At 37.8% G+C, this 12184-nt stretch overlaps 1 protein-coding gene across 1 annotated transcript; it reads right to left on the reverse strand.

Moving 5' to 3' along the window:
- Positions 1 to 2062: 2062 nt before the first annotated feature.
- Positions 2063 to 11418, reverse strand: LOC133295374 (uncharacterized). The gene is made up of 2 exons (XM_061494200.1): positions 11403 to 11418; positions 2063 to 2760 (listed from the first exon to the last, which is right to left on the reverse strand). Exons 1-2 carry the CDS (start codon positions 11416 to 11418, stop codon positions 2063 to 2065), a joined length of 714 nt encoding a protein of 237 aa, XP_061350184.1.
- Positions 11419 to 12184: the final 766 nt, after the last annotated feature.

Genomic DNA, 12184 nt, shown 5'->3' on the forward strand with positions numbered 1-12184 from the left:
AGAGAAATATATTGAGAAGATTTTGAAGAGATTTAGCATGGACAAAGCCAAAACAGTGAGCACCCCCCTTGCCGGACACATAAAGCTAAACCAGAAGCAATGTCCGAGATCTGATGAAGACAAAGATGAGATGATGAAGGTCCCGTACCAATCCGCCGTCGGAAGCTTGATGTATGCAATGGTTTGCACTAGACCCGACTTGGCGTATGTTGTTGGAATGGTAAGCCGGTATTTGTCAAACCCCGACAAAGAGCACTGGGAAGCAGTGAAGTGGATCTTCAAGTACCTCCGAGGTACGACAGACTTTTGTTTCCGATTTGGGGAAGACAAAGCCGAGTTGCAAGGCTACTCGGATTCTGATTTAGGGGGAGATTTCGACTCGAGGAAGTCGACTACAGGATATTTGATGAGATTTGCCGGAGGAGCTGTCTCTTGGCAATCAAGACTTCAGAAATGTGTTGCACTATCGACAACTGAGGCTGAGTACATTGCCGCTACTGAGGCAAGCAAAGAGATGCTATGGATGAAGAAGTTCCTCATGGAACTCGGCCATGATCAAGACAAGTACGAGCTGGGTTGTGACAATCAAAGCGCAATCCATCTTGCAAAGAATTCTACCTATCACTCCCGCACAAAACATATTGATGTGAGGTATCACTGGATCCGGGATGTGGTGGAAGGTGGAGAGCTCGAACTCGTCAAGGTGCACACTGACAAAAATTGGTCCGACATGATGACAAAGCCGGTTCCAGCAAGAAAATTTGAAGACTGCTGTGAAGGAGCCGGTTGTTGCTGAAGCCGACACATTGAAGTCGGAGGGGGAGATTTGTTGGGCTTCCTCCTTCAATGCTAAGCCCAAGCTCATTTGAGGGGTTTCCTAAAAACCCTAACCCTAATGTCCACCTCGTCTATATATACTCATTAGTTGAGGGTGGAGGCTAGGTCAGATTTGAGAGAACAAATTTGAGAGAAAAATTATTTGATTGTTTGAGTAAAGCTTTATGCTTTGCATTTGAGAGATCTCTAGAGAGAGTTTGAGTGAAACATCTCTAGGGTAGTTTGATTATCACCATTGTTGGAGAGGTTGAGTTAACCACCACATTGGTGTATTTGATTATTTGTAACCATTATTTTCATAGTGGATTTCTGATCTGGACTAGGTCCCGTGGGTTTTTACTTCTTCATTGGAGAAGGTTTTCCCACGTTAAATCTGGTTGTGTTCTTCTTCTTCTCTCTCTCTCTCTCCTGTGTTTACGTTTTGATTTTTCCGCTGCGCTGCTCGACCTGGTGAAGTTCAGGCCGAGGTATTGCCGAGATCCGAGATCAGGATCTTGTTGATTGACTTCCGCACAAAGGCTGCTTAGCCGAGTTTGAGGGAACCGAGTTTTCCCAACAGTGTTGTGCATGAAATGAGCAAACTTCAGGGAATCAGATGCATTTTTGATTTCGTTCCTGACAGCTTGGAAGGTGGGTGCTGAAGGTGCAGTGGCTTGGATGTTGCTGAGAAGCTGCTCTCTATCTGTCTTCTTTTGTTCTTGGAATTTGGTGAAGGCAGATGAGAGTTGCTCTAATTTGTTCTTTAGAGCCTTCAGTTCTTCAGTAGTGTTAGTCATATCAATCTGAAGAACAGATTTCTCTTCAGTAGCAACTTCTCAATTTTCTTCCCCATCATTTCAAAAATCTCAGCAATTCCAATTTGAGATTTTCTCCTTGATGCAAGAAGGATTGCTGGGATGGGGGATGCTAGCTTCTTTTTCTTCTAGTTGTTGGTTTTGCCAGAAGCTGGAGGTTCGTCAAGTGCTTGCCTGTTTGCAACCTCCTTTATTTTTGAGGAAGAAGAGGTTGTTATAGTTTGTTCCTCCATCAGTAGAGGAACTTCCAAGCCCTCCTCTTATGCTAGAGCCCTAGTAATGGCCTCGTCCTCAGAAGTATCGGGACAGATAATGGGGCAAGAGAGGGACCCTCCCAGGCTGATTTGCCTGGGCACAGTTGGCTTTTTCTTTTTAGGGGATTCAACAAGAATCCCTTTTCCTTTGTCAAGTTTCTTTTGTGGCTGAGCCTCTTACTCAACCACCTGTTCTTCTGCAGCAGGGGCTGCATCTGTTTCCTTAATTTCCTCTCCTTGTTGTTTCCTAGGAGAAGGTTGTTGTGTTCTTGGTGGTGGTGAAGAATGAGCAGGTGATGGTGGAGGGGACGGAACGTCAGAGGAATCAGAAGTAGCAGAGCTACTTGGGAACGTCTCCTTAGCAGCTGGTGTAGGTTTTGACGTTCCTCCTATTTTCAGCCTTTTTGCAATAGGCTCATTGTCTTCACTATCTTCCTCCTTGTCAGAGAGAGTGATGGGCTTCTCAGAGGATGCTCCCTCTGGCCTTTTGGTGCTGCTGAAGGTTCTCTTCAGCCTCTGACTGGAACGTTCCCCCTTTCTAGGGGGAGCTTTGGCAGGAGATTTCTTTTTGTCATGTTTGCTCTCAGTAGCAACAGGGGCTTCCTTCTTTACCTTTGTGGGAAGGGGAACAGTTCTTCTTGCCTGGGTGTAGGAAGAAGTGGTTGTTGATTTTGAAGGGGAGTCCTTCGTGGTTTTCTTCTTTGGGGCCTCAGGGCCCTCTTCATCCTCAATTTCATCAACGTCACGTCTGACGTTGTAACCTTCAAGACATGGAATGTCTGTCTCAATGTAAGTAGTCCTCAGATTATTCCATGTTTTGAAATCGATGACAGACCCCAACACTAGGTCTTCATCCTCGTAAGTCTTTACTTTAGCTCTTAGACAGAGCTTTGTGATCAGGCAGGGAAGGCAGACGGTATCTTAGTATATAGGTGTCCTAGAGACAATCTGTTTTATCAGATGAACACCTTTTTCTATTTAGTATTTCATGATTAATAAATATGAGCAAACTTTATCTATATCATATTTATGTCTCGCTGTTGTGTATTTAGCAAGTGTACTAGTCACACAAGTAATAAAATGATGAGTAAAGATCGTTCCCACGAGGATTTGTAATCAAGCACCGACTAACCATATATACTTAAGTTGAATCAAACAAAAGATTATTGATTACATTGATTTCTTGTCACCAGAAATTGAATTGAATTGTATTAAAACTTAATAAGCAAATAAAATGTGAGTTATAATGTAAACAAGTAGTCAGACATCAATTTCCCTCAAGCATGAATATACGGATGAACCAATTTCTATGATGAATTATCTTCTATGTGATGTTGATCAACCTTTTTCTTATCATCAAGATGTAATCCCTTACTACCCTGATTGAAACATTAATCAGAAACCCCAATGTCTTGGTGATTCCCATCTTAATACATGCATTAAATACTAAGATCTTAAGATCACATCAGAATCCTAGCATCAATCCCTGGACTACTAGAACACTGATGATGAAGTTGTCAATTACATAAACAATGTAAACATCCCTGTTCTACGCTATTCCCTTGATAGAAAGAATTAATCAAGACAACTTCATACAATCACATAAGAGATAAACAAAATATTCGATTGACCATTCATAAATTCACACTTAAGTTCCATTGAATTAGACTATAAAGGACTCTACTCAGACATAATTAAAGAATAAACAAGAGAAGAAGAAAGATCAAACTCCATTGTCATGATGGTTGAGTCTTCAATCTTCAATTACAATTACATAGAAATGTACTAACTACTACAAAAACTAATCCTAAAGAATTTAGAAGTTCAAAGAGAATGAGGAGTCAGATCAGATCTATGAAAGATCTGATCTGATCTCCCCTATCCTAGTGGGATGGGAAAAGTTAGATTAGAATAGATATATAGGATATGATAGGATGAAGGTCCTTTGCCCCTTTTATAGTTTACAAATTCTAACTGAATAACATCCAAAAACTGACACAAGCGCTAAAACTCTCATTGTTGGACGTTTTAGCGCTCAACTTGACGGGTGCCTAACCACTTTTAACTGTCCTGGGCGCTAAAACGCTTGACTTGACCGTTTTAGTGCTCAACACCAGCATCTTTGTGAACAGCAGGGCGCTAAAATGTTTGCTTTGGGAGTTTTAGCGCTCAGCACCAGCACTTTTTGGCTTCATTTTGCAGCAGGGCGCTAAAACGCTTGACTTTAGCCGTTTTAGCGCACAACACTTAGAATTTTCCCATTCTTCAGGATCTTCTTCCTTCTCTTTTTTGCTTCTTGAGCTTCATTTTCCTACAAGAACAATGTAAATTTTCAACATCAGCTTCAGAACTTGTATTTAGGATTTTCTAGGACATTAACCCTCTTTTCCATCAATTTAATCACATAAATTAAGCTAATTCATGCTTTAAAACTTTATAAACCAAGGGTTTATCACAATTCTTAGATTTGAACATTGTTGTCCTCAGCAATGAATTAAAAACAGAGAAGAAATTGAGATTCTTTACAAATGAAATTCATGAGTATAAACTTCAATTGACAGAAGATCAACATTTTATGATACAAGTTTATAACCATGCAATCTCTTATTTCCTATGATTTGCCCAACATCATTTGTGATTTTTCAACAGATCAGTAGAGATTATATATAGAGACTTCCAAACAAAACACCCCCTCACTAGGAACTTCTCAAAAATTATGATAATTTGACTCTCTTGCACTCTAGTGTTTAAGGGTGCACTTATCACTCAATCTTCACTGTACTCAAACTATCATAAGCTTGCCCATCTTCTCACTTTCTACAGTAACAATGATCCATAGAGCAGATCAAAAAGGTCTTTGAATAGTTGGCAATATGGCTTGGTATGTGGCTTGACTAGGGGTAGAAGTTTATGTTAAAGGAAGGGTTAAGATTAAATGAATCAGATTCAGCTAAGAGGAGGATCACAGTATTTATCATCTTTTTCTTAATTCCCCCAACTTTCTTCCTTTTCATTCCTTGTACTTTCTTTGAACCTTTCTTCCTCCTTTTTCTTCCAGACACTTTGTGTCTTTAATCCTTTTTTTTTCTTTTTTTTTTCTTTTTTTTCTTTCAGACACTTTGTGTCTTTAATCCCCTTTTCTTTTTCTTCCTTTTTTTCTATATCTCCAACACTTTGTGCATTCATTCATTACAGGAAACACTTTTCTCCCAGCAGAAATTTTCATCCATTATCACTTATCTGAACTTTTTAATCTAAAAGATTGGAATGAATGTAGGGTCTTGGTTTTATAGACAAACATGCTTAAGCTCAAGGGTTTCATGCAATGGAAACATTAAGGTTGGCCATTTAAACTTTCTGGTTCAAGATGGAAGTGCCTCAATCATTTCTACCCTACACATCATAAACCATTTCAAGCAAGAAACAGGGCAAGTTCTAGAGTTATTCATGCAGTGAAGTGCTCTATGAATAAAATTTTCTGTATAGGCTCAAATTCTCAGTTCAGAGTGCATGCTTGACTTTCTCTATATGCATCAAAACTAATCTCTCTACTCTTACACATTGAATGAGTCATGGCATCATTTCATTTAAGCTCAACATGCAAGGTATAAGATTGTATCCTTAATTTGATCAATCATATAAAACTTTGATCAGTCTAATCCTCATAGAATTCCATATCACAACTGAAATCCAAAATCCAAATCACACAAGAAAACTTAGAAAAGAAAAAGATTGAGATATTTCCCTGTTTTGGCTCATTAATTTGTGTGACATCTCCATGAAGTTTGCATGCCATTCAATCACACCCAATTCCCAGATTTAAACGTTGCTGTCCCCAGCAACTAATTTAAATCTAAAACAACAATTGATCACTGAAACACATTCATATATAAACCAATAGCATCAGTACTATCGCAATGTGCATCATGCAAAAACAGTGAATTTCCCAATGTACTTAACTGAATTACAAAAGTAAACTAATAACAAGATAAAACTAAAAGAAACTAAAATTAGAATAACAGAAACTAAAGAGGAGTGAAATCAAAAGTCAATGTGGGACACAAGAGAAGAACAACCCATGATGCTCGAAATGAGGAAGGAAGATTGTAACATACATTGTGGTTGATTGGTGGATGGATGCAGAAGAGAGGTAAAAGAATTTGAGAGTGTGTGAAATGAGAGTGAGGGAGTAGAATATGAGAGTGTGTGAAACATATGAGATAACCATGTAAATCATATAAGTGGACCAATGCTAAAACGTTGAAATCAAGCATTTTAGCGCTGGTCTCCATAGACAGATGCATAATAATGTGCGTCGCATCACGCTAAAACGGTCACGTCTGAACGTTTTAGCGCTCTGGACCAGAATTTTGAGAAAAATAAAACTTCACACATTAATATAGATTGCTGAAAAATAGAAATTCAATCTCAAATATTAATGGTGTCTGTCAATGTTGAAAGAACAAATCCCCGGCAAAGGCGCCAAAAACTTGTTGTGTATTTAGCAAGTGTACTAGTCACACAAGTAATAAAATGATGAGTAAAGATCGTTCCCACGAGAATTTGTGTTCAAGCACCGACTAACCATATATACTTAAGTTGAATCAAACAAAAGATTATTGATTGAATTGATTTCTTGTCGCCAGAAATTGAATTGAATTGTATTAAAACTTAATAAGCAAATAAAATGTGAGTTATAATGTAAACAAGTAGTCAGACATCAATTTCCCTCAAGCATGAATATATGGATGAACCAATTTCTACGATGAATTATCTACATATAAACCAATTTCTACGATGAATTATCGTCCATGTGATGTTGATCAACCTTTTTCTTATCATCGAGATGTAATCCCTTACTACCCTGATTGAAACATTAATCAGAAACCCCAATGTCTTGGTGATTCCCTTCTTAATACATGCATTAAATACTAAGATCTTAAGATCACATCAGAATCCTAGCATCAATCCCTGGACTACTAGAACACTGATGATGAAGTTGTCAATTACATAAACAATGTAAACATCCCTGTTCTACGCTATTCCCTTGATAGAAAGAATTAATCAAGACAACTTCATACAATCACATAAGAGATAAACAAAATATTCGATTGACCATTCATAAATTCACACTTAAGTTCCATTGAATCAGACTACAAAGGACTCTACTCAGACATAATTAAAAAATAAACAAGAGAAGAAGAAAGATCAAACTCCATTGTCATGATGGTTGAGTCTTCAATCTTCAATTACAATTACATAGAAATGTACTAACTAATAAAAAACTAATCCTAAAGAATTTAGAAGTTCAGAGAGAATGAAGAGTCAGATCAGATCTATGAAAGATATGATCTGATCTCCACTCTCCTAGTGTGATGGGAAATGTCAGATTAGAAAAGATATATAGTATATGATATGATGAAGGTCCTTTGCCCCTTTTATAGTTTACAAATTCTAACTGAATAACATCCAAAAACTGATACGGGAGCTAAAACTCTCATTGTTGGACGTTTTAGTGCTTAACTTGACGGGTGCCTAACCACTTTTAACTGTCCTGGGCGCTAAAACGCTTGACTTGACCGTTTTAGCGCTCAACACTAGCATCTTTGTGAACAGCAGGGCGCTAAAATGTTTGCTTTGGGAGTTTTAGCGCTCAACACCAGCACTTTTTGGCTTCATTTTGCAGCAGGGCGCTAAAACTCTTGACTTTAGCCGTTTTAGCGCCCAACACTTAGAATTTTCCAATTCTTCAGGATCTTCTTCCTTCTCTATTTTGCTTATCGAGCTTCATTTTCCTACAAGAACAATGTAAATTTTCAACATAAGCTTCAGAACTTGTATTTAGGACTTTCTAGGACATTAACCCTCTTTTCCATCCATTTAATCACATAAATTAAGCTAATTCATGCTTTAAAACTTTAAAAACCAAGGGTTTATCACTCGCAAATATTTTATTGTTAGTATGCGTTTAAAGATAAAGACCCTAGGAATAGAACAGGTGTTCAATCGGGGATCTATGATAGGGATCATGATCATGAGGACTCGAGGACACTGAATGTCTATTACCTAAAATATAGTCCTGGTCTTGAATTACCACGAAAGGGTATTGGTAATTTAAATAAGACTAGTACTACATCATCTACTTGTATGGAGATAAAAGGTATGGACCTCATGGAATGCAGGCATGGTGATGCCTTAGCTGATGTCGTGGGTGGATCTTTTGGAGAACAGATAGCACTGAACTGACCCGCTTAGAGACTCCACATGGATTTATTATGGAGAGTATCATTGGATTTGTAAAGTCTATGAACGTTTGGTAGTGCGGATCGTCCTAGACTTAAGGATTTCATCGAATACTATGTCCTAAAGTTATACTTTGATTGTATAACTCTATCCGCCTGAAAATGGGGAGAACAGTGTACTCTTGGGTATAACTCGAATACATAAGTATAGATGGACATGCCGAAACGACTCACAATCCCCTATAAGGGATTAGTCATTCACAAAGACCGGTAGGGCTGAGATGACTTCTAGTTGACTCGGGAATCTATGCATAGTAAGAGATCATGAAGAGTCATGATCTGTCTTAGAGTCAATAGAAGAAGATTCCTAGTTCCTGTGAAATATTACATGTAGTCAATAAAGAGAGATTATACTCTATCCTTGCTCTCGACTAAATGTGAATGACGATGTGAGGCATAATGGTGGCACTGTATCCAAATCAGAAAGGTAGATAACTTGATCAACTCAATTAGTTCTGGGGCTACAGAGCATTGCTAGTGTATCATGTAGTCATTAAATGAATTGGGCCTTTTAAAGGAGTTTAACTGGTTCAAGTTTATTTATGTCAGTAACTAATTGGGCCTAATGGGTCACACACAAAGGTTATTCCTTATTGCAAGTTATAGCAAGTTTGGACCAATAATGAGTAATTGGGCTTTGTCAAGACTATAAATCAAGTTGAGTTAGAGTAGGGACTCCAAGTCCACTTGATCCATGCGCCCTTTTGGGGCATTAGTGGTGAAAGAGTTTTCTCCACTAATGGGCCCAAATATGATGATAGGCCAAAGAGGCCTTGGGGCATGAATCCGCGTAAGTCAAAGAGTTGACTTGACCAAAATAAGGTTTGGGCAAATTTGAAATTTGAAATTTTGAAATTTGAATTTTGAAATTTGAATTTTTGAATTTTGAAATTTGAATTTTTGAAATTTGAATTTGGAATTTGAAATTTGTAATTTGAATTTCGAATTCGAATTACGAACTGTGATAAGATTGAATTTATATTTGTGTTTAAATTTCAAATTGGAGTTTGAAATTGGAATTTGAATTTTAAATTCTATGAGGTTAGGTTGTTGAGAATAATTAAAGGAATAATCCAATAGAGATTGGATGAAGATTCTCTCAATTACTCTTTCATTTGAATTCGGAATTTAAATGAATACTGTTGCAACAAAATTTCTGAGGAAAGGAAAGGAATTAAAGGGACGCCTAATTAAAGGGAGAGAATCAAGGAAAGTCTCTCTCATCATTCAATGTGTGCGCCTAATTAAAGGAGGCTGTTGTGGGGAGCCTAATTAAAAGGAGAGAATCAAGGAAAGTCCCTCTCATCTTTAATTTGTGCGACTAATCAAAGGGGGGCTGATGTGGTTGATCAGATTATATAAAAAACCTCATGCTACATCTCTCTAGAAAAAAAAGTGATTCTAAAGCTCCAACCTTTCCTCTTCTCTCTCTTGTTGCACCATCACCTAGCCTCAAGACACCATTATAGTCTTGATAAAAATAATCCAAAAACTTGGTAGCCTCTTCCTTGCATGTGCCTAGCCAGCCACCGAGGATAAAGAGAGATCAAGGAGAAAGAGGTTCTCGCTAGCAAGAAAGAGATAACCGTGTGGGTCATCGTTTGGAAGGCGTTATCCTTTTGCGCCTATAAGTGAAAAGGTAATTCTGAAACCTTATATCGTTTCAACGTAAAGCATTCATACATGGGGTGTATAGATGGTCTATGCTTCCGCTGCGAAATTTTTTGTTTTTCCACCCATGTATGCGCTCCATAGTTTGACTATGGTGCCGCTTTCGAACCATCAAGTGGTATCAGAGCCAGGTTCGTTGCTGCAAACGAATGGGGTTAGAAATCTGATATCGGATTTTCAAAAACTGTTTTTAAAATCTTCAATTTTTGAACAAGATTCTTAAAAATTTATTCTTTATGAAAGTACTAATTTTTTTCTTATGTGAAAGAGACATCATTTTGTGGAGACAAAGTGGCAGCCAAGAGAGTCTTGGGGCTAAGGATGGGTTTTGAATCTAGTTGGACTAGAATTGTCAAAAACCATGATGGTGATGACACCATCATAGCCGCGGCCTATATGGTGGGCAGCCGCATCACAATTTTGATTTTATGAATCTTGATCGTGTTTTGAAGATGAATTCGATAATGCTTTGCAATTGTATATTGTTGTGTATGCCTCTAACCTTCTTGTAGGTACTTTGATAATTGGATGGTTATGGTGCTATGAATGTTTGTTTATATATTTTCATTCTTTTGGTAAATGGGATTGTTTTGTCCTTATTTAAAATTCTTCATTTTTAAATTTTATATAATTTTTGGATGTAAATTTCAAATCGAAAAAGTTCAAAATGTAAGTCCCATGGAGCACAAAGATGTTTCGGCCAAGAAGATGATCCGAGGATTGAAGATGCTTTGGATTGAAAAATGGAAGGCACCATGATCATCCACTTGCGTTTAAATTTCAAATTTATGATTTTTGAAATTATGCATGCATGTGTGTTTGTTATAGAAACTCGAATTTTCAAAAACTTAAAATTTAAATTTTAAATTTCAAAAGTTTAAAGTTGTTATTCAGAATTGTGAATTCTGTTTATTTTTTAAAATTTGAAATTTAAATTTTGAATTTTTGAATTTGCGACTAGTATGCATGCTTAAGTAAACGCGATCATTCCTCGACTAGTATGCATGTTTAAACAAGCCGTTTAAAAGGAAACATGCAAGATAAAGGAAAAAAAGGATAACTAATGATGAGACTAAAAATGAACCCTCAAATAAAATTATCTAGCATGTTATGATTGCCTCCCATCATCGATGACATTCAAATCCCTTCTACATAATAGTGCTCTCTAGCTCAGCTAATACCTATTATTTAGTCGGGTAAGGGTGCCATTTGAAGTGTACGACACTTAGGATGATGGTTTGTGCTAAACTAGATACATAAACTGCAGGCTCAGCCGGGTCTATGCATCTAGGGCAATGGGCCAGGTTGTTACATAGTGATGTAACACTAAGTGACAAGGAGTTGTCAACCTGATGATCTAAGAGAAGATATGGAGATATTGTTGATAAGATCAACCCACTAGATAAGTTAGTTTTGTAGGTTCAGCCGGAGACTAATGGACCTAGTCGTTCTCTTAGCCCATTAAGGATGTCCTTGTGAAGGATAACCCTAAATCAATCACCGAGGGTCATTGATTTTAGATAAAATAGTGGGAGGACCATTACGTTTAAAAGTCTCCATATTTGGTTATTATCATGAAATATTTATGTAAGTTTATCTTTATTTTTGGAAATTGAGTTATGGCCGTAAATTTGAATTTACGCTCTATTCTGGATACTAACAAGTTAACTGGACCAAACTTCACGGATTGGTATAGGAATGTAAAAATAGTTTTACGTTCTGAAAAGAAAGCAAGCATATGTTATGGATTCTCCTGTTCCTGTTGCCCCTGCTAAAGGGAAAAATGGGTATGACCAGTATGACTGGGAAGCTCATAGACATCATTTGGCAGACAATGAGCAGGTAGTATATATATTGTTTGCGTCTATGTCTGCGGAGCTTCAGCGTCAACATGAGCATATGGATGCTCCCTCCTTAATCTTGCATCTTCAAGAGCTTATGATAAGCAAGGGAGGGCTGAGCATTTTGAAATCTCGAAGGAGCTGTTTGGCTATAAGATGGCTGAGGGTATGGCGGTTGGACCGCACATCCTCAAGATGATTGGGCTGATAGAGAAGCTTGCTTCTCTGGGTTTTATCATGGACCATGAGCTAAGTGTTGACTTAGTCTTGCAGTCCTTGCCACGTTCATATAATGGCTTTGTGGTCAACTACCATATGAACAAGGTGGTGACAACACTCCCATAGTTGTTGAATCTCTTGACCACTATTGAGGGTGATGTTAAAAGGAACAGGACCCAAGCTCTTCTGATTGGCGGGCTTAAAAAGACCAAGGGTAAGGGGAAGTCTGTAGAATCAAACAAGCTCATGCCCAGAGGTCAGCCCAA

Source organism: Gastrolobium bilobum, unplaced genomic scaffold (genome assembly GCF_033153095.1).
Source record: "Gastrolobium bilobum isolate Gb01-03AN ecotype WA unplaced genomic scaffold, APGP_CSIRO_Gbil_v1 utg32069, whole genome shotgun sequence".
NCBI lineage: Eukaryota > Viridiplantae > Streptophyta > Magnoliopsida > Fabales > Fabaceae > Gastrolobium > Gastrolobium bilobum.